This window comes from Podarcis raffonei, chromosome 12, assembly GCF_027172205.1.
Source record: "Podarcis raffonei isolate rPodRaf1 chromosome 12, rPodRaf1.pri, whole genome shotgun sequence".
In the NCBI taxonomy this organism is placed as follows: Eukaryota; Metazoa; Chordata; class Lepidosauria; order Squamata; family Lacertidae; genus Podarcis; species Podarcis raffonei.
In genome coordinates this window covers 13,769,937-13,788,168 of record NC_070613.1, presented here as the reverse complement: position 1 = coordinate 13,788,168, position 18,232 = coordinate 13,769,937, and the positions used below count along the sequence as shown (strand labels likewise).

General features: G+C 43.9%; 1 protein-coding gene across 3 annotated transcripts in view; it reads left to right on the top strand.

The window, feature by feature from the left end:
• Positions 1-18,232, top strand: part of PTPRN2 (protein tyrosine phosphatase receptor type N2) — a 608,972-nt gene that overhangs the window by 168,101 nt on the left and 422,639 nt on the right. For all 3 annotated transcript variants that reach the window (XM_053409492.1, XM_053409491.1, XM_053409490.1), the window contains exons 6-7: positions 6,672-7,125; positions 17,172-17,417. In XM_053409492.1, the coding sequence (XP_053265467.1) occupies positions 6,672-7,125; positions 17,172-17,417 (700 nt within the window). The remainder of the gene's footprint in view (positions 1-6,671; positions 7,126-17,171; positions 17,418-18,232) is intronic.

Genomic DNA, 18,232 nt, shown 5'->3' with positions numbered 1-18,232 from the left:
ATGTAAGTCCTATATAAAATGTCTCTCTAGAGTTTGGTACTGTGCACATTTCACTTAGCAAATATATTTTGCAGTAAAAAAAAAAAGAAGTATGGCCAAGAAGGAGCCAGCAATAAGTAAGAATTCAGCGCGTAATTTATGGCCCTTGATATTCAGAGAAGCTTGAGTGGTGCAGAGATTCTAGGTAAAGGTAAAGGGACCCCTGACCATTAGGTCCAGTCGTGACCGACTCTGGGGTTGCGGCACTCATCTCACTTTATTGGCCGAGGGAGCCGGCGTACAGCTTCCGGGTCATGTGGCCAGCATGACTAAGCCGCTTCTGGCGAACCAGAGCAGCACACGGAAACGCTGTTTACCTTCCCACCAGAGCGGTACCTATTTATCTACTTGCCCTTTGACATGCTTTCGAACTGCTAGGTTGGCAGGAGCAGGGACCGAGCAATGGGAGCTCACCCCGTCATGGGGATTCGAACCGCCGACCTTCTGATCGGCAAGTCCTAGGCACTGTGGTTTAACCCATAGCGGCACCCTCGCAGAGATTCTAGGATGTTATAAAAGTAGCAGGGGAAGCTTTTGGGGGCATTTTGGCTTTCCAATCGAGAATGAAGCTTGAGATACTAAACTCCATAGAAAGCCAGCTGCTTTTGTTTGTCCAGGTTTCCTTCCCATAACACACATGATAGAACAGGCAGTTTGCAGAAGACGCACTTTATAGCAGAGTGGCTGTTTATTCAGCCTCCAGTTTGTCCATTCAAGTGGCAACTGCACAGTCAGGCTTCAGAGGCAAAACTATTACCAGTTTTGATCTGAAGAGAGTCTTTGGACCAATTTTTTTGCTTGATCATCTATATGCAGCGTGGCACTTTTAACTAGAGGGTTTTAATTAACAACCTTCCTCATGCAGGTTTCCTCTGAAGTAGATTTTGAAACTATTTCAAAGCTTCAGCGTATCTCAGACAGGAAAAGGTTACGTAAGATCCTTAACTACGATGATCCATCTTCTCTGCCAAGCCACTGGTGGTTTCATGATATATTAATGATCTCCCTCTTGCCATCACTCAATATGACTGCTGGTTGTTTAATGTTACAGCGTTCCCCGAAGCTTGCATGAAATAATTAGAGAGAATAGAAGATCATCTTAATTAAAATTTAGTTTAGGCCAGTTCACGCAATCAGGATTTTTTCCTGTGGATCTATGGATATGGAGAACATGTCATGAACTGTACGAGGTATAGTTCTTGCCGTTGTGGCAGCTGTTCAGTAAAATAAAGATACATGCAGGAATGCAATTGATATTTTCTCATGCCCAGTTCTTAACCTGAAGTAAAGGTATGTCTAGCAGATTTTCATGTCATGTTGTCCAAGGATTCTCAGAGAACGCTGGACTTGGAGCCTGCATGCCCCTTCGCTGAGAAGCCTCTGATGTCAAGGAATTCTTATCCTTGTAACCATTGTTACTTTTGGTGGGATTGTGTTATCTTGAGTGGTCTGTGGAGTCTTCAAATGGTTCAGCTATTGTTAATAACAGTTTTTATCTAGTGCACCATAATTTTGTTTGACGGCTGCTGAAAAACTATTTTTCCTCACTTAGATGTGGCTAGTCTAATATTTTAAGAGTCTTCAAAGGATGAAATAATGTGCACTTCTGTGACATTTCTTTCTGAAGGGTCAGTTACTTAAGTAAATCGTACTGAGCAGTGTGTCATAGTCAACCTGACTTTAAGTTAATGTACATGTTTCAAAGTAATTTATTTTCTTTTTTATTGTTCATCCTGTATTATCTAGGTCACCTGCACCATCCACGACGGGTCAAGTGAACTGTTCTTTAGAATAAAATTTTTTAAAGCTCATCCTCTGCAAAGACAGGGATGACTCAAAGTTAACAAATAGTTTTAAAAAACCTTAAGACTGTGACAAAATCTGATAAAACAGTAGTTCCTTCGCCTGAGCAATGCATCTTTTATTTTATATTCACACATCACTTTTTATTCCATCATGGAACTCAAGGCGACATGCATGGGATTCTTGGACAGCCTACCGTTTGGCATTGACCCCATCCAGATCGACTTAGTTTCAGAACGGCTGATGTGTCATGCACTAGCAAAGCTTGCCATTATTTTAAGAAGAACCAATGGTCTGGAGCAGGCATGAGCAAACTCGGCCCTCCAGATGTTTTGGGACTACGATTCCCATCATCCCTGACAGCTGGTCCTGTTAGCTAGGGATGATGGGAGTTGTAGTCCCAAAACATCTGGAGGGCCGAGTTTGCCCATGCCTGGTCTGGAGCAATCTTAACTCCCTAATTGCTCAAGGAGCGGGCGATGGCATATGGCGGAGGTGTCCTTTCACCAGCAGGTGGTTCCACTGTTGCAGAAGCTGCTATGGAGCTATTGACTGTGGCATTCCCACTGTAGCAAGCACAGGGTTCCAAAATGGGATTTTTCAGGGGCAGAGCAAGGAGAGCCAAGGATCTCCTGGATCCTAAGCTGGGTCATTTGTTGTTGAGGGGGCTTGTTCAGGCCCTTCTGCTGTGCCAGCCTGGAGCTGGTACAGGAGGAAGGAGGAGGAGGAGGAGGAGGAGGAGGAGGAGGAGGAGGAATTGCGCTCCCATCTTACCTCCTTAGTGGCAAGAGCCAGAAGATATTTGGATTAGATGGTGGCTCCACCTCACTAAGCAGCCCCAGGGTAGCTACCCATTTAGGCACACTTAGTTCCCATTGAAATCAATTGTATTTGAGCAAAGTCATGACTATTTAACAGGCAAGTATAGCTTGCAGCCACAAGTCACATATGGAGTAGTTCCAATGTGATAAAGCCTATTCCGCATTTTTCCAACTGTTGTCAGATGTAATTACTCTCTGGCTCAAATATCAAACCTCATTTGATGCATGTTCATGTTGTTGCTTTTCCCAGCCTGCCCCCTCCAGCTCTCTCTTTCTTTGCCCTCTTATCCCTTGCTAGCTATTTCCTGTGCCATACAGCTAATTTTGCCAGCAAAGTGAATTTACAAATCCCTGTCATTAATAGCAATTAGATTTACAAAAATAAATAAATAAGATATTCTGCTGTGGGATTACCCTGTGAAACTCATTTTACTTTTAAATGAGGCAGGTTAGTAGTGTCCAGAGGTACTCGGCGAGAATAAAAAGACCAGAAAAAATGGCGGTAACACAAACGATCTTAATTCTTTGATTAAAAACATACATCAGGAAGAGCTAAGTTCTATGCAGTGGGTCTCCCTCATCCTCCTCTTCACAGAAAATAGAATAAATTACCCTGGTGCTATTTAATATAGTAGTTGTGTGACTTGGGATTGCTCTTTTCTAAGATCACATAATTCTGCTACTACATTATTTACCTGTGCTAAGTCTTAACTGGGTGAAATTTTCAGTTTGTACCTTTCTGTTGTGCATACATATCCTGACCTATTGCGTTCCATTTATCTCTAGGAATTTCTCCCCCGCCTGAAGATTGTAGAAACTTGCTATGAAACAAGGGTGAGAAGTACCAAGAAGGACTGTGTTGGATTTTATCTCCTGGTCTAAAGTTCTTTACTAAAATCAAACCTGGCGAACTTTCGTCAAGGGATACAATCCAGTGCAATCCATCCCGACACTTCCAGTATAACATAGAATTAACTTTCCTTTCTTGTTTTCCAATGGAAAGTACAGAGACAATTCACCACAAAGATGCCAAAGAACAGGGCAATGCAGGTCTACATCCATAGTGAATCACGGTCAAAGATGGTTTTAACGTTAATACTGGAACTTCAGGCTGTATGTGGCTCTGGTCTTTTTCTCTCTCTTTGACTTTACATTTGTTGTCAGAAATGAGGGTGCTTTCAAAATAGGCTTACTTGCTGTTGATGCCATATTTTTAATTAGGAATTTTCAAAGAGCATCCCAGTCTGCCAGTGTTGTGACCTGTCAAGCTGCTGAGAGACTGCTGGTCCTCTCCTGATACCAGCTTAGCCTGCGATTGACACTTGTACCCAATTTGTATAAGGCTGCTTGAAGTGTCTGTGTTCTTCTTCTTGATGGGCTTGTTTGTTTACAGAAGACTCAGGGAAATCGCAAATCCTCTTCAATATTTGAGTGTTCAGGCACTTTTTGAGTAGCTGTGTGTTTTTTTTAAAAAAAGCCACCTTTGATTATCCAGGTCAAACTTTTTGCAAACTGTCTCGTAAGGTTTGTATAAAGGAAAGGGTCTTCATTACTTTTGTTGGCTGTTAGAATTTGGTGGTGTTTTCAGAGTACAGTGTTGACGTCCAAAGACTGCTTACAGGTAGAGAGGACAGTGATTTTCCTTTTCCCACAACCAGGCATTATAGAGGGTCCCTGACTTTCAGGAGCCTAGGTGGGGGAGCATGGAGTTTCATGGGCTTGGCGGGGGGGAAGCTTCAGTTGTGTATGTGCAACTCTCCGTGTTGCTCCTTGGGCGACCTCTGTTCTTTAGACTTCAAGAACTATTTTGCATTTGTAAAAAAAACAGCAACATATGAATGCCTCTTTGTCTTTGCGATTTCCACACCACTTTGCTCAAATTCAATGTACAGCATAAGTAGCACCTTGCAATTCAGTTTATTTCTCCCTTATTTTACGGACGTACAGTAACATCCAATTGTTGAACAACAATTGTGGATACAGATAAAGGAGTTATGAATCTTAAAGGGCTTGAGAAGAATAGGTTATTATCTTAAGCCATTTATGGTTTATCATTATCATAATAATAGCTCAAAGGATGCTTTGCATGAATGCCAATTCCCCAGCAACTTGCTCAGTATAATAAGGCATAGAAATATTCTTTGGCATAAGGTTCCTAGCACTGGTGCAGGGGGACAAATGTCCCTGATATTAGGATTCCGAGTCGGTATGGGTGCTTTTCGATTTCATCATGAAGCATTGCACTGCATAACTGAGATGAGGACCAGTCTTCCTTCTGTTCACTTTCGTTGCATCCCACGGGCGCTCGATTCCTCTGCAAGTGTGGCTGTGTACACATTATCGTCTTAAAATGCAGCAAGGTCATTTCCGCCCACTGTGTTTCAAATTGCATTTGCACGTCATTGTAGGTCTGATCAAACACATCAATATCGGGTGTGTTTCCAAGTCACCTGCTGTCTCTCCATACCAGTGGGCAGGGAAGGGGGCGCAGGTGTCTCCATAAGGCTTATTAAATTGAAGCTGGGGTGTTTGGGGGGTGGGGGGAATTCATCAAAATTCAGCATTTCTCAAATTGCAAGGTGGATGTAGATTGTAACTAAAGTTGTCTTGTCCTTGGCATCCATCTGTCTCAAGAGACAATGGAGTGCACCTCTGGGGGTGAAGTCTCCTAGAAGCTGCCAGCATGTAGACTGCCAGGAATAGACAAGTTCTTACCAATGTCTTTTATTGAAGCCTCTTGGAGTAATGGCGTTGCTCTGAGTAATCTCCAGGCACACCCCCTCTCTCCTCAGTTGTCAACAGCCCCACCCACCTTATGGTGGCTGCTTAGGGCCATTTGTCTTCGAGCTCTTTGCTTTCCTACTTCCAATGCTCATCAGGTTCTGGGGGAAGGGGGGTCAGGAATGCTTTCTAGTGATGACGTGTATTATCTCCCAACTTTGCCCCTCATCTGCCTCTGAGCTGTGACCTCCCACAAACCACTGTTGTAAATCTATACTGTCTTCCTCTTCTCTGCAAGGTTCAGGCTGGGGAGGAGGCGGTCGCCACCATTCCTTCTCTGTCCAGTCCCTGGAAGCATGTGACAGTGTCCACACCCCAGAAACAGCTTCGACTGGCCAACTAAATGTTGTGTGTACTTGTTGGATCTCCCTATCCCGTGTTTGCCCACTTGAGTGCTCTGATCTGCAGAACTGGTACTGCTACAGGTGCTGGATAATACCCCGCAGTTGTGAGAAATGAATCTTTTAGAGCAGCAGCACCTGTATTTTTGGAACTCCCTATCTATTTACATCAAGGAGTCTCTCTTCTTGGCACCTGTTTAAATCATTTTTGTTTAGGCAAGCTTATCAGGACATGTGGGCATTGATGAGATATTATCTTTGTTATTGTTAATAAAAATTATTTTTAAATATTTAATTGTTTTGAACTGTTTTAAATGATAATTTTAATATTGCTTGTAAACTGCTTAAGGGTTTTATTACAACCAAGTAGTTTTTGGTTAAATAAATGGAACAAATAATCATCGGCTTCCCAATCTAGCAGTGGGAGTTTAAGGCATACCATGTAAACATGCGTTGGCGCACAGCCTCTCTCTGTATAAAAGATCTAAGAATCATGTTTCATTATATTTTAAAGGCAAGTGTCCTGCTCTTGTGAATAGAAATATCCATTTTGAGGTCTACAGAAGATGCCCTTTATACCTCAGAAACCAAAGCAAGGGTTGATAAATTATTGGTCCTCCAATGCTAGGGTTTCCATGCTATCATAGCAACTTATATAAGGGAGAAACAGATAAACAAAGTGTCCCTTTGCGCCAGCACAAAATAAACAGACCTAGGTAAATGTGCATCATAATTGATATATGATTCAGAATCCAGCCCTGACTTGCATAGGGAATGTGGGCTACCTCCCTCCCTTTCTTAAACATGAAGTTAAAGTTCCCATGTTGGCTAATTAGAAGGGGTTAGCATAAGACCGATTCTAATACAACTTTCCTTTTCCTTCTAGGTTGATAACATCCCACCTGACACCATCATCAACTACATGGTGCAGAACTCCAAAGGAAAAGCTCCTGCTTTAACCCATTCACCAGCAGCCCATTCAAAATATACCGAGAACATCCCAGTGAGAACCTTCAGCCAACCACAGAGAGATAAATTCCCACTAAAGCCAGATGACGGATTTGACAGAAAGGCTCTGTTGGCGGCATTAAATGCATATATCTCTCAGAAAGTTGCGGCAAAAAATCTTGACGGAAGTGCTCCTGTTAGCAGGACTAAAGTGTCTCCTCCCTATACCAGTCGGCTCAAGCTTCCTCAGGCTGACCATCTTGATGGGACAATGTTGAAAGAGAAACCAGGAGATATTGAGATGAGGCCACCATTCATAAGGAGGCCTGGATCTGGACTGGTGCCTGGTTCTGTCCAGAGCGATACGAAGGCCCCTCTAACTCCAGTAGATGGTAAGGGATCCATTTAATCTTCGTATGAGTGCTCACCTATTGTTCTAGACCAGGCATAGGCAAACTAGGCCCTCCAGATGTTTTGGGACTACAGCTCCCATCATCCCTAGTTAACAGGACCAGTGGTCAGGGATGATGGGAGTTGTAGTCCCAAAACATCTGGAGGGCCGAGTTTGCCTATGCCTGTTCTAGACCAGTAATTTCATCTACCGGGATTCCTTAGAAGTTTATCAAGGGATTTGTCAATGAGGTGGTCAGTCTTGGCATGTCCCCTCTCTACCATTGATTGTCCCATGCAATGCACAGCTGCAGGGGAGGGGAAGCATGTGATTCAGTTCAGACTGCTCAGGCCTGAACAGTGCACCTTTTATAAGCAATAAATCACTCCCCATAATCCGCTGCAATGCACACAAGTTCTGTGAGGGCTGTGCAGAGAAGTCAATGTGAAATTACCTGAAAATAAAAATAAAAATTGAAATACATTGTTGTAGTCAAAGGAAGACTAGTCTGAAGTTATTAAGATACCTGCAAGCTTTTGAGCAGCAGTGCATCTACATAATTTTAGGACCCAGGCTTACATTCCCCCTCTTTAAGTGTAATATTATTACTTTATATTTGTGAAGTATGCAGTATGAATTTTGAGTATCCTCATCACAAGATCTGGCTTGGTTTCGTTTTTGCAGCTTCATTTGGGGAATGTCCCCACTTTTGTCATTAAGGAAATACCTGCAGAATATGCCACCACCACCACCTATTCAGTATATTGCAAGCAAAAAGGGGGGCTGCCTCCTACCCACACTACTGCACATAGTGTAGTGCTTAAAGTTCCAGACTAGGAGACCCAAGATAAAAATGTAATGGGGCATTCAGTAGACTAGAGAGCAATAGGTAAATGTAAAGGGACCCCTGACCATTAGGTCCAGTCGTGACCGACTCTGGGGTTGCGGCGCTCATCTTGCTTTATTGGCCGAGGGAGCCGGCGTACAGCTTCCGGGTCATGTGGCCAGCATGACTAAGCAGCTTCTGGTGAACCGGAGCAGCGCACGGAAACACCGTTCACCTTCCCCCTGGAGCGGTACCTATTTATCTACTTGTACTTTGACGTGCTTTCGAACTGCTAGCTTGGCAGGAGCAGGGACCGAGCAACGGGAGCTCACCCCATCGCGGGGATTCGAACCACCGACCTTCTGATCGGCAAGTCCTAGGCTCTGTGGTTTAACCCACAGTGCCACCCACGTCCCTCTAGAGAGAGCAATGCACACCCACAAATCCAGGAAAGCAGGCACCCCTGCTGCCCTCTCCAGGATTTGACTGATACATTACACTCCTGTTACACTTACAGCAAAACAGGCACAGTTTTCCAACCTTGATAAACAGGGTTTGTTGCTGATGCTGGAGAGATTGAGCAGGAGCTGCAGAAGTGCAACCAACTCTTCGGGCAGCACACAGTTAAACAATGGTACCCGGTCTCATTAGGAGGCTATGATGGCTCCCAACTTGGATGGTTTTAAAAGACGACTGGACAAATTCAGGGAGGGTAAGGCTGGCAATGGCTGTTAGCTATGATGACTATTCTCTTACCCCCCATGGCCAGAACCAGTAATGTTTCTGAATACCAGTTGCTGGAAACCACAGTGGGGGAGATTCCTACAGGCATCTGGTTGACCACTGCGAGAACAAGATGTTGGTCTAGATGGGCCATTGGCCTGATCCAGCAGGCTCTTTTATGTTCTTATTTCTCTTAACTCCTATGGGGAGCTGGCTCGCCTCCCTGTGGCTTTGTGATGTTCTCTGCATGTGAAGAGTTGCAGACAGGCACGATGAAGACACAGCAGCAATAAGCAGAGCAGAGAGGACTATGTGTAGTGCTAGCAGCTGCCCAAGTGGCTGCTTCCTCCTCCTGCTCCTCAGCTGCAACAGACCAGTGCTCATGCGCAGCTCAGCAGCTGTGGCTGCAAGCTGTGATTTGAAGCAGCTGGTGGTAGGAGTGCTGCAGGCACTCATCATTTGCTGCTGGGTGGGCAAAACAAAAGGTTTGTTGTGTGACAAAGGCCAACGGGAGCGCTAGGAGGTGAAAGCAGGGACCCCACTATGCTAAGGGTTGGGTGGGGGCCTTAGAATTGGGACCACGTGTTTGTAGGTAGCAGTGCCTTTGCTCTTGTGAATTTAATTTGGCAGAGTCTGCAACATCACACTAGGTACCGTATTTTTCGCTCCATAAGACGTACTTTTTTCCTCCTAAAAAGTAAGGGGGGAAGTGTGTGTGTCTTACGGAGTGAATGCAGGCTATGCAGCTATCACTGAAGCCAGCACAGCAAGAGGGAGAGCTGTGCAGCGCCTCTTGTTGTGCTGCCTTCCCAGTGAAGCAGGAGGAGGGACAGAAGTGAGCCCTTATGGAGCCGCTTCCGTCCCTCATCCTTCTTCACTGGGAAGGCAGCACAACAGCCTCAGAGATAGCTGCGCAGCTTGCTCTGGCTTTTCCGGGAGGTGGGAGAAGGGATGGAGGGCAACCCATCAGTCCCTTCTCCCACCTCCCAGAAAAGCCAGCAAGAGCCGCTCTATCTTTAAAGAGCCGCGCCAAGTGAGTGTGTCTGCGGCTCTTGCGGGCTTTTCTTGTTTTCCTCCTCTAAAAACTAGGTGCGTCTTATGGTCGGGTGCGTCTTACAGAGCAAAAAATACGATGTAATCATTGTCAGCCCTTCTGGGGAGGTATATGCAGTGTTAGGTGGAGTTTTCTATTAATGGAAGGTAGGTAATGTTGGTGTGTAGAGCAACCTTTGCCAACCTGGTTCTCTCTAGATGTTTTGGATGACAGCTCCCATCATTGTTGACCATTGGCCAGGATCCTCCCTTTGTAGAAACCTGAAGCATTATACATACCGTGCTTTACATATTGTTTCTCACCGTCTTCTCCTTCGTGTTTTTCTTTTGCTCCCAAATCCCTATATCACTATTGAAGTGTTGCTATTTAGACAGAAGAGAGCCCAGTGTGTACATGCCCAAAGTGACAGGGTTCATGGTGAGGCAGCTGCCTGATAATAGGTTTCAAAAAACAATTTTTAATGTAAATGCAAGTCCAGGTGGCCCTGCACGTATCTGGAATAGGACTGCTGCTAGAGCAAACTAGGTCCATGCTGATTTCATTATCATGCACTGCCCTATTTCACCTTTCTTAGCAGGAATCTGCAGAGAGGAAATACTTAAAACTTACAGGGAACAATATGCTGCAAAATGCATTGGATTTTAACAGTTTGGCTTCTGCAGGCAAAACATTACAGAGCAACATGTTTAGGTACAATGCTGACCATTTAAGAAAAGTATTCCCACCCTCCAAATAGTTTCTTTCTCTTTAATATCTGTTCACAAATCAAGTGTTTTCTTAGCTTGTTGCCAGCAGTCAAACATTTTCTAATGAATCTTCCAGTATACTTATGCCATATTTTTCATATTGTGCCTGTGATTGCTCTTGGCTTCTATCTTCAGTGGTTGTCGGGCAGTAGCAATGCTTCGTATTTTCGGCTTAGTTTTCCTTAAGATGTCAGTCTCCTCTAACAAGAAGCTTATCTTCAGGAGGTATTCCTAGCATCCTAGTGACTGCCCAGTGTGAGAAACAACACACTTCACAGAATGCAGACCATTTCTCTATCTTTGCTTTATTTAATGAACCAGAAAGATCTGCCAAATGTCTTTCAGTGGACTCTGGAGTGGGGCTGCTGGCCATTCATTTTCTCCTGTTGAATTTCTTTCCCCCTTATTTTCATTTTGCTTGAGATTACGACTGTGCTTTCCTATAGACTGTGAAACCTAGGGAAGGGAACTGGGGAGATAAGACATGATAGAATGAAAGAAAAGAAAATGAGTTGAAAACAAATGAAACTGAAATGGAAAGGTTTTATCAACAGGTTTTTTTTATTCAGCAGTCTAGGTTTTCGCTGGATTGAACCCAATTGCAGGGAGGGAGGGGAAAGCCCACCAGACAGCAATATTAAACTTACATGGTGCTTTATACTGAGCTCATAATTGACCTGTTCAATTGTACGCTATAGGAGTTTAAAATAGGCTATGTAAATATCTAACGATCTCAAACTGGGATCTCTGGTCCTCAGGACATAATCTCTGTGCCATTGTGGTAGCTTTCTCATTGGAGGGAGCACCTGGTAGTAGTAGTAAGAAGAAGAAGAAGAAGAAAAAGAAGAAGAAGAAGAATTCCCCAGCCATCTAGCTGGGTTTCCCCAGCTACTCTGGGCGGCTTCCAGCACATATATACAGGACTGCCTTCAGATGTCTTCTAAAAGTTGTGTAGTTCTGCTTGACATTCTGATGGGAGGGCGTTCCTTGGGGAGGGCGCCAGTGCCAAGAAGGGCCTCTGTCTGGTTCCCTGTAACTTTGCTTCTTGCAGTGAAGGAACCACCAGAAGACCCTTGGAGGTGGACCTCAGTATCCAGGCACTGGATGGGGGGTGGAGATGCTCCTTCAGGTATGCTCTCTGCTCTACTTAAACACCACCACTGCCAATGGCCAGATGGTGGTATTTCAGCTACCAGCTCCATAAAGGCAAGATTACCCTAATACTCCTTCTAATTCTAGGATTAGAAGCTCTTCAGTCTGAGCAACCTGTCACTCAGGTGCGGACTGAGCTGCTCTCCAGCCATCCACTCCCACTTATCTGCTGGCTGCTTTGATGGCCTGTCTACTTGACTGCTCTCCTGTTTCCCAACTTGCCTACTGACCTGCAATCTGCTTACCTCCAGACCTTAATGGATAGAATAGACAAATCCTTGTTGGCCACTGTGAGAACAGGATGCTGGACTAGATAGGCCATTGGCCTGATCCAGCAGGTGTTTCTTATGTCTGATCAGAATCAAGTATACACTTCTAGGGTTAATGCTAAATACATTACTTCTGGTAAATGAGCCACCATAGCTGCTACAGGGCCATGAGAATTTGTGTCCTGGGCATTTTAGACTCATCTACCCATATACTATCTGAAACCAAAGGGGTGCATTGGTTGCCAGATGTGAAATATATTGGCATTATTTTCAGCCAATATTCACTATGCCAGTACAGATGCACAGTGGCATTTCTTTTTAAAAAATATTTCATTTTCATTTTTTAACAGTCTTCTTATACATTTAAATCATTTTCAGTTTTTGCACATCTGAGATTACTTTAATCCCCGGACTTCCCCCCAACCTCCCCTGGTTTCCAATATTTATCTATTGTTTCTGTTGCATCCAATTATACATTTTTCAAATTCATTTTGTATCCTTTTTTAACTTTAGTCTTATTACATTACAAGTGTTATAACAATCCTGCTGACCTTTTTAAATATCTACAGTGATCTTTAAGACACTGTACTCTGTACATTTTTCTCGCTCTTTACTAAAAAAATTATCATCTTGGTGTCTGCTCTTCACGGTCATCTTCGCCATTTCGGCATAGTCCATCATCTTAGTTATCCAATCTTCATTGGTTGGGACTTTCTCTTCCTTCCACTTCTGGGCAAAAAGCATTTGTCCACCATGGGGTTTCTCATGGCACGACCCACTTGGTTTTTCAACAGAATTTACCCCAGACTTGCAAATAGCAGCTCACCCAAGTCAAGTAAAGAAAAGGTTGCTTCTGACCAGTGACAGATGTTTTGCAAAATACAGTTCTTTCTACCTGCCCCACAGCGTTTAGGCCACAGATGACTAAAGTAGATAAGTTTAGGCTTGTGGGTCATTAGCTTCTGTGATTATATTTGCAAGCTTGATTGCACCATGGGGTGCTTTTATATAGAAGTGTGTAATTATGGCTGTTAATGTAAATGTTTCATTCATTCAAATGTTATCCCACCATGTCTCAAATGAATAGGGCTCATTATAGTAATTTTTAAAAGCATTTTAAATATATATATATATATTTTAAAAAACGTGGCACAAATCCCCCAAAGTAATAAAAAGATAAACAACTCATTCTGGGTTTGTCTACCAGGAATAGAGTATTATTATTATTATTATTATTATTATTATTATTAACATTTATAAGTGCCTACATTGTTTCTGGGTGCTGTGCATACATTACAAGATAAGGCAGTCCTTCCCTGCAGGCTCAGACCCTCCAAGTGTCCCTATTCTCCAGGGACAGTCCCAGATTTACAGAAGCTGTCCCAGTTTCTGATTTGATCCCAGAATGTCCTGCTTTTCCTTAGGATGTCCCTATTTTAATCGGAGTAATGTTGGAAGCTATGGTAGGATGTCCCTATTTTCATTGGAGAAGTCCAGTCACGGACGACTCTGGGGTTGCGGCGCTCATCTCACTTTATAGGCCGAGGGAGCCAACATTTGTCTGCAGACAGTTTTTCCGGGTCATGTCGCCAGCATGACGTAGCCGCTTCTGGCGAACCAGAGCAGCGCATGGAAACACCGTTTACCTTCCCACCAGAGCGGTACCTATTTATCTACTTGCACTTTGACATGCTTTCGAACTGCTAGGTTGGCAGGAGCGGGGACCGAGCAACGGGAGTTCACCCTGTTGCGGAGATTCGAACCGCCGACCTTCTGATCAGCAAGCCCAAGAGGCTCAGTGGTTTAGACCACAGCGCCACCTGTGTCACATATTATGGAATAGGATGTCCCTATTTGCATTGGAGAAATATTGGAGGATATGGAGATGATGCAAAAGAGTGAAAAAAGAATGGGTAGGGAAAAGGAAAGCAAGAATTAGGGCAGCTACACCTTAAGTGGCTGACGGATGGGACTAGGTTGGTCTCCTCCTTGCCGTTATATTTTTCTCCGGAGGTAGGAGGTGCAGCCTTTCAAATGGCTGAAGATCATGTGGATGGTGGCAGAAGCCAGTGTGTGCCTTCTTTGGCTTAGTTGACAAAAAAAACCCCACAACTTGTGGGTTTGATGAAGGGGTTGTGAGGCAGTGTACGTATTCTGCATGAGAAAAGGAAGATGGGCCTAAGTCCCTTGAATGATATAAGGGGCACTATGAATCCCAGAAATCAACTCAGCTCTCTTAAGTTCAGCTATTTATTTATTTATTCGTTTGTTTGTTTCCTAATATTTATATAAGGGATGCGGGTGGTGCTGTGGGTTAAACCACAGAGCTTAGGACTTGTTGATCAGAAGGTCCCCGTGACGGGGTGAGCTCCCATTGCTCGGTCCCTGCTCCTGCCAACCTAGCAGTTCGAAAGCTAGGTTTCAAAGTGCAAGTAGAAGGTAAACGGTGTTTCCATGCGCTGCTCTGGTTCACCAGAAGCGGCTTAGTCATGCTGGCCACATGACCCAGAAGCTGTACGCCGGCTCCCTTGGCCAATAAAGCGAGATGAGCGCTGCAACCCCAGAGTCGGCCATGACTGGACCTAATGGTCAGGGGTCCCTTTACCTTTTTTAATATTTATATACTGCTTGATTGTAAACCCCCCCCTCAAAGAAACCTCCAAGTGGTTTAAAAAAAGAATAAACCAATGAAAAACAACAATTTTAAAGATTTTTTTTTAAAGTTCAAAAGTGGAAGTGGATACGCTTTTTAAAATAATTTGTGTGCGGCCTTCTCATTTCACAAAAGAGGAGGGGAGGGGAGTTAGTGACCACCCCAAGGTCATGCAGACTTATTTACGTAACAAGATACAATGGGTTACTTTTCATTCTGGACTGGGTAAAAATGTTCTCAGTCTATTACCTATATTTTGGCACTGTTGGCTATCTCTTTTCAGATTCCTCCACTTACTTTTGTTTACTTTATGTATTTTTCATCTCCAATATCTTTTAATATTTTCTCCTTTGAAAACATCTGTTAATAACACATTCAGAAGTCTGTTGTTTGATTTTCTTTGTAGAAATCTCTGCTTTTTCTCATCTTGCCTCAGATGTCATCTTCCATTTATGTTCTTTGGGGTCATTGATAAACTCATTTCCTTTACTCTGTCCACATCTGACATACCGGTACATCAGAACAAAACGCAGCTAAAACTCTCATTTGAACAGACAGAAGATCCAATATAGTTCAGAAAACATTTATTTACATTTTGTATTGTAGCATAAACAAATGAGATCAGGGTGCTTGTGTTAAAAGACAAGCCACTGGCATATTTATTTCCTGATATTGATGAAGATTAGGTCATAAAAATATAAATTATTATTATAAATGTAAATTAGCATGGATATATCATTAGATATTAAATTATATTTCAGCAACAAAAAATAACTGTCCTTTCCAGGCAGGCAGGAGCCTGCATATACAAGATAGGTCAGCCCCACCAAGCAGTTGGCTATCTGGTAGTGAGTAGCTGGGTTAATGCTGAATGGTTGTTTAGCAAGTACCACAGTGAGCAGCACCTGGAATATCTATATGTGCGAATTCTGTTGGCAGCAGCAATATGGCTCCAAATATAATCGGGGCGAGCATGTTGGTGGCTGAAAACTGTAGGGCTTAATCTGAAATTATAGGAAGTTTTGTCAGGGCTGGGAGTCAAGCGTAGGTCACCAACAAAGCAATAATGCACCCGAGGTCAGTGAAGTTAACACTTTATTCAGGGAAACAAACCACAGCTCAGCCTAGTGGTTTCCAGGAGGTCTTACCATGATGAAGCAGTTGCAAGGACTTCCCAGGGCCCACTAGGACTCCTCCTTTCCAGGGTCTTTCCCACGCAGTCTGAGGCTTCGTTTGTGCACAACAACCTTCCACTCTTCCCGTTTCATTTCTCTGTGTGTTCCAGGAGACCAGAAGGGAGGGGAGCTGGTCACAGCAGGAGAGATTCTGCTCAGAGTCTGAACTGTGCTCTGCTGCAGCTTCTTCCTGATCACTAAACCCTGTTACCTCTTCTGCTTCTGTCATCTCCTCCTCCTCCCTGTCTGCTCCTTCCCCCTCTGATGACTCATCATTGTCCCACCACCAATCCACTGGCTCTGAGCCTTCTTCCCCTGGGGATTCCTTGGCTGGTGCCTCCCCATCTCCCCGCACTCCTCCACATCCAGCCAGTCCATGACAGTTTTAAAATATGGCAATCTCCTCTGAGCTGCTCCTTGTCTCTTCAAGTTGGGAACTTCTGAGTGGAGAGTTTTAAGGCAATTTTGTCGGCTAGTGCACCTTGCATTTGGACTGGTTCGTTGAACCACCTGTCCTGTTTGGAGGCTGGGAGGTAGGTCTGTGGGAAGCTCCACCTGGGAATTTGTGTCAGGTAGAATGATAAGATTCCGATGAGAGTCCTCTGTTTCATGGCCAGTATTGGATAGACTTCACAGGGATGGGCCATGACACTCTTGAGATCTCCCCATTGCCTCCCCCTCCCTCCAGTTAAGCCCTTTACGTGACTGGGTAAGTCAAATTGATATTGCTGCTTCATAATTCAGTGGTAGTGATTTATTTACAGTCTCTGCTTCTTTTGGGGACACCTAGTAGAAAAATAGCTCTGGTCCTTTTATTTTTTTCAGCAGACTGCATGTTTCTTATATGTAATTATATTGATGTGCCCTCTATTTTTACCCTGCAAAAACTACATTATGGTTGACTGAGTGTAATCATAATTTATTTCTATAGTTAAGCAGCTTTAGTACAGCATAAGTTGATTTTGTTAGGAAGTCTTGATATAAGGTTTGTAATGGGGAGGGGAGGGAGAGACCACTAATGTGATAAAATAAATACTTTTTTTGTCCTCAGGATACAGGCCTTCCTGGATAAGCCATATTGGTCTGGGAAAAGTTTCGCCACTAATTTATCCCAAATCAATTGTTTCAGTAGGGCAAGGCATGTCCAGTGAGAAAAGTGATCTAATTACTGATTCATATAAGAAGATAATCCCATGAATTAGTAACATTGAAACTATTCAATAAACACATTTGAATAAGAGGGGAGAGAGGAGAAAACATTACCAAGGCTATATTTATGAATACAGATTAGCACAGAATAATGTAGTCGAGACTTCATAGATAATTAAATAGCTCCTACTGAGGACTGGAGCAGAGACTACAATGCTTCGTTTCTCTTTTCCTTGCACATACCATCAGACTTTTCATAAGTAATCAAGTTTCTCCTCCCTCTCTCCCTCCCTTCCCAAGAAATATTTATTCAGGATGTTCTGAGGGACCTGAAGAAACATCATGTGGATGTAGATAAGTTGAGCCCGCTAGAGCTGGACGAGATGGCAGATATCATTGCTGATGCCATTCAAGCTGTTGATGTAGATGAAGAAAAGAAGAATGCCGCAGGGAAGGTTGGAGGAGAGGCAGAAGAGAAGAGAGTGGATGCCGAAGGAAAAGATGATTATGAGATGGGATTAATGAGCGCCGGTTACCCTTTACAAGGTACTTTATCCACCATGGCAGCTTTCCTTTCCTTTCTAAAGTCTTAAAACAACCTTGCACAAAGATGCAAAGAGGAGGAACTTACCTGCTCACCTGTCCCACTGCCGACTCACTGCCCTGTTCTCCCTGCTGCTTGCTAGCTCCCCTCCACTTATCTTTGCCTTACCGTTTGCTTCCCAGACCAAGATATTTTGCTGCCTGAGGTGAAGGACAAGATGGTTCCTCCCTGGCACTTTCCACATACTGAAGTCAAACAGCCTGGCTGCCGAATCTTACTTCAGCACTAGTGACAGGACAGCAGCCAACACCACAGCAAGCTAGTTTAGGGGACAGGGACAGGTTGTGTAACCCACAATTCTGTCCTCCAACAGATGAGAGGACAGCCCAGGGGGCAGGGGCTTAGGAGGAACACGCAGGGGGGTTCCACTGCTGCCCCACAGCATCTGTTCCCTGAGGAGATTATGCCACTTTGCCCAATAGTAGGGCTGTTCATGTAGCTTCCCTTTCCTCCTGCCATGATTATATTGTGTTCAGAGGGTGGGATGGGTGCTATTCACGCAATCCCAACTTGCTGTGGGCAATTAGGTGAGTGCAGGTTGCTCCATGATTTAAAGGAGGAGATACCTGTTTGGGGAATGTAATTCCCACACATCTACCTCCCCATTAAAATTGCAAACTGCTGTCTCTGTGCAGCTATTATCAACATAGGGGCAGTGAACCTCCTTGGATTGGGAGTACTGTGGGTAGGTTAAAGCCTGCTCCCCAGTGTTTCATATTTACACGATATTACTGTTGCTATTAGCAGTGTGGGAACA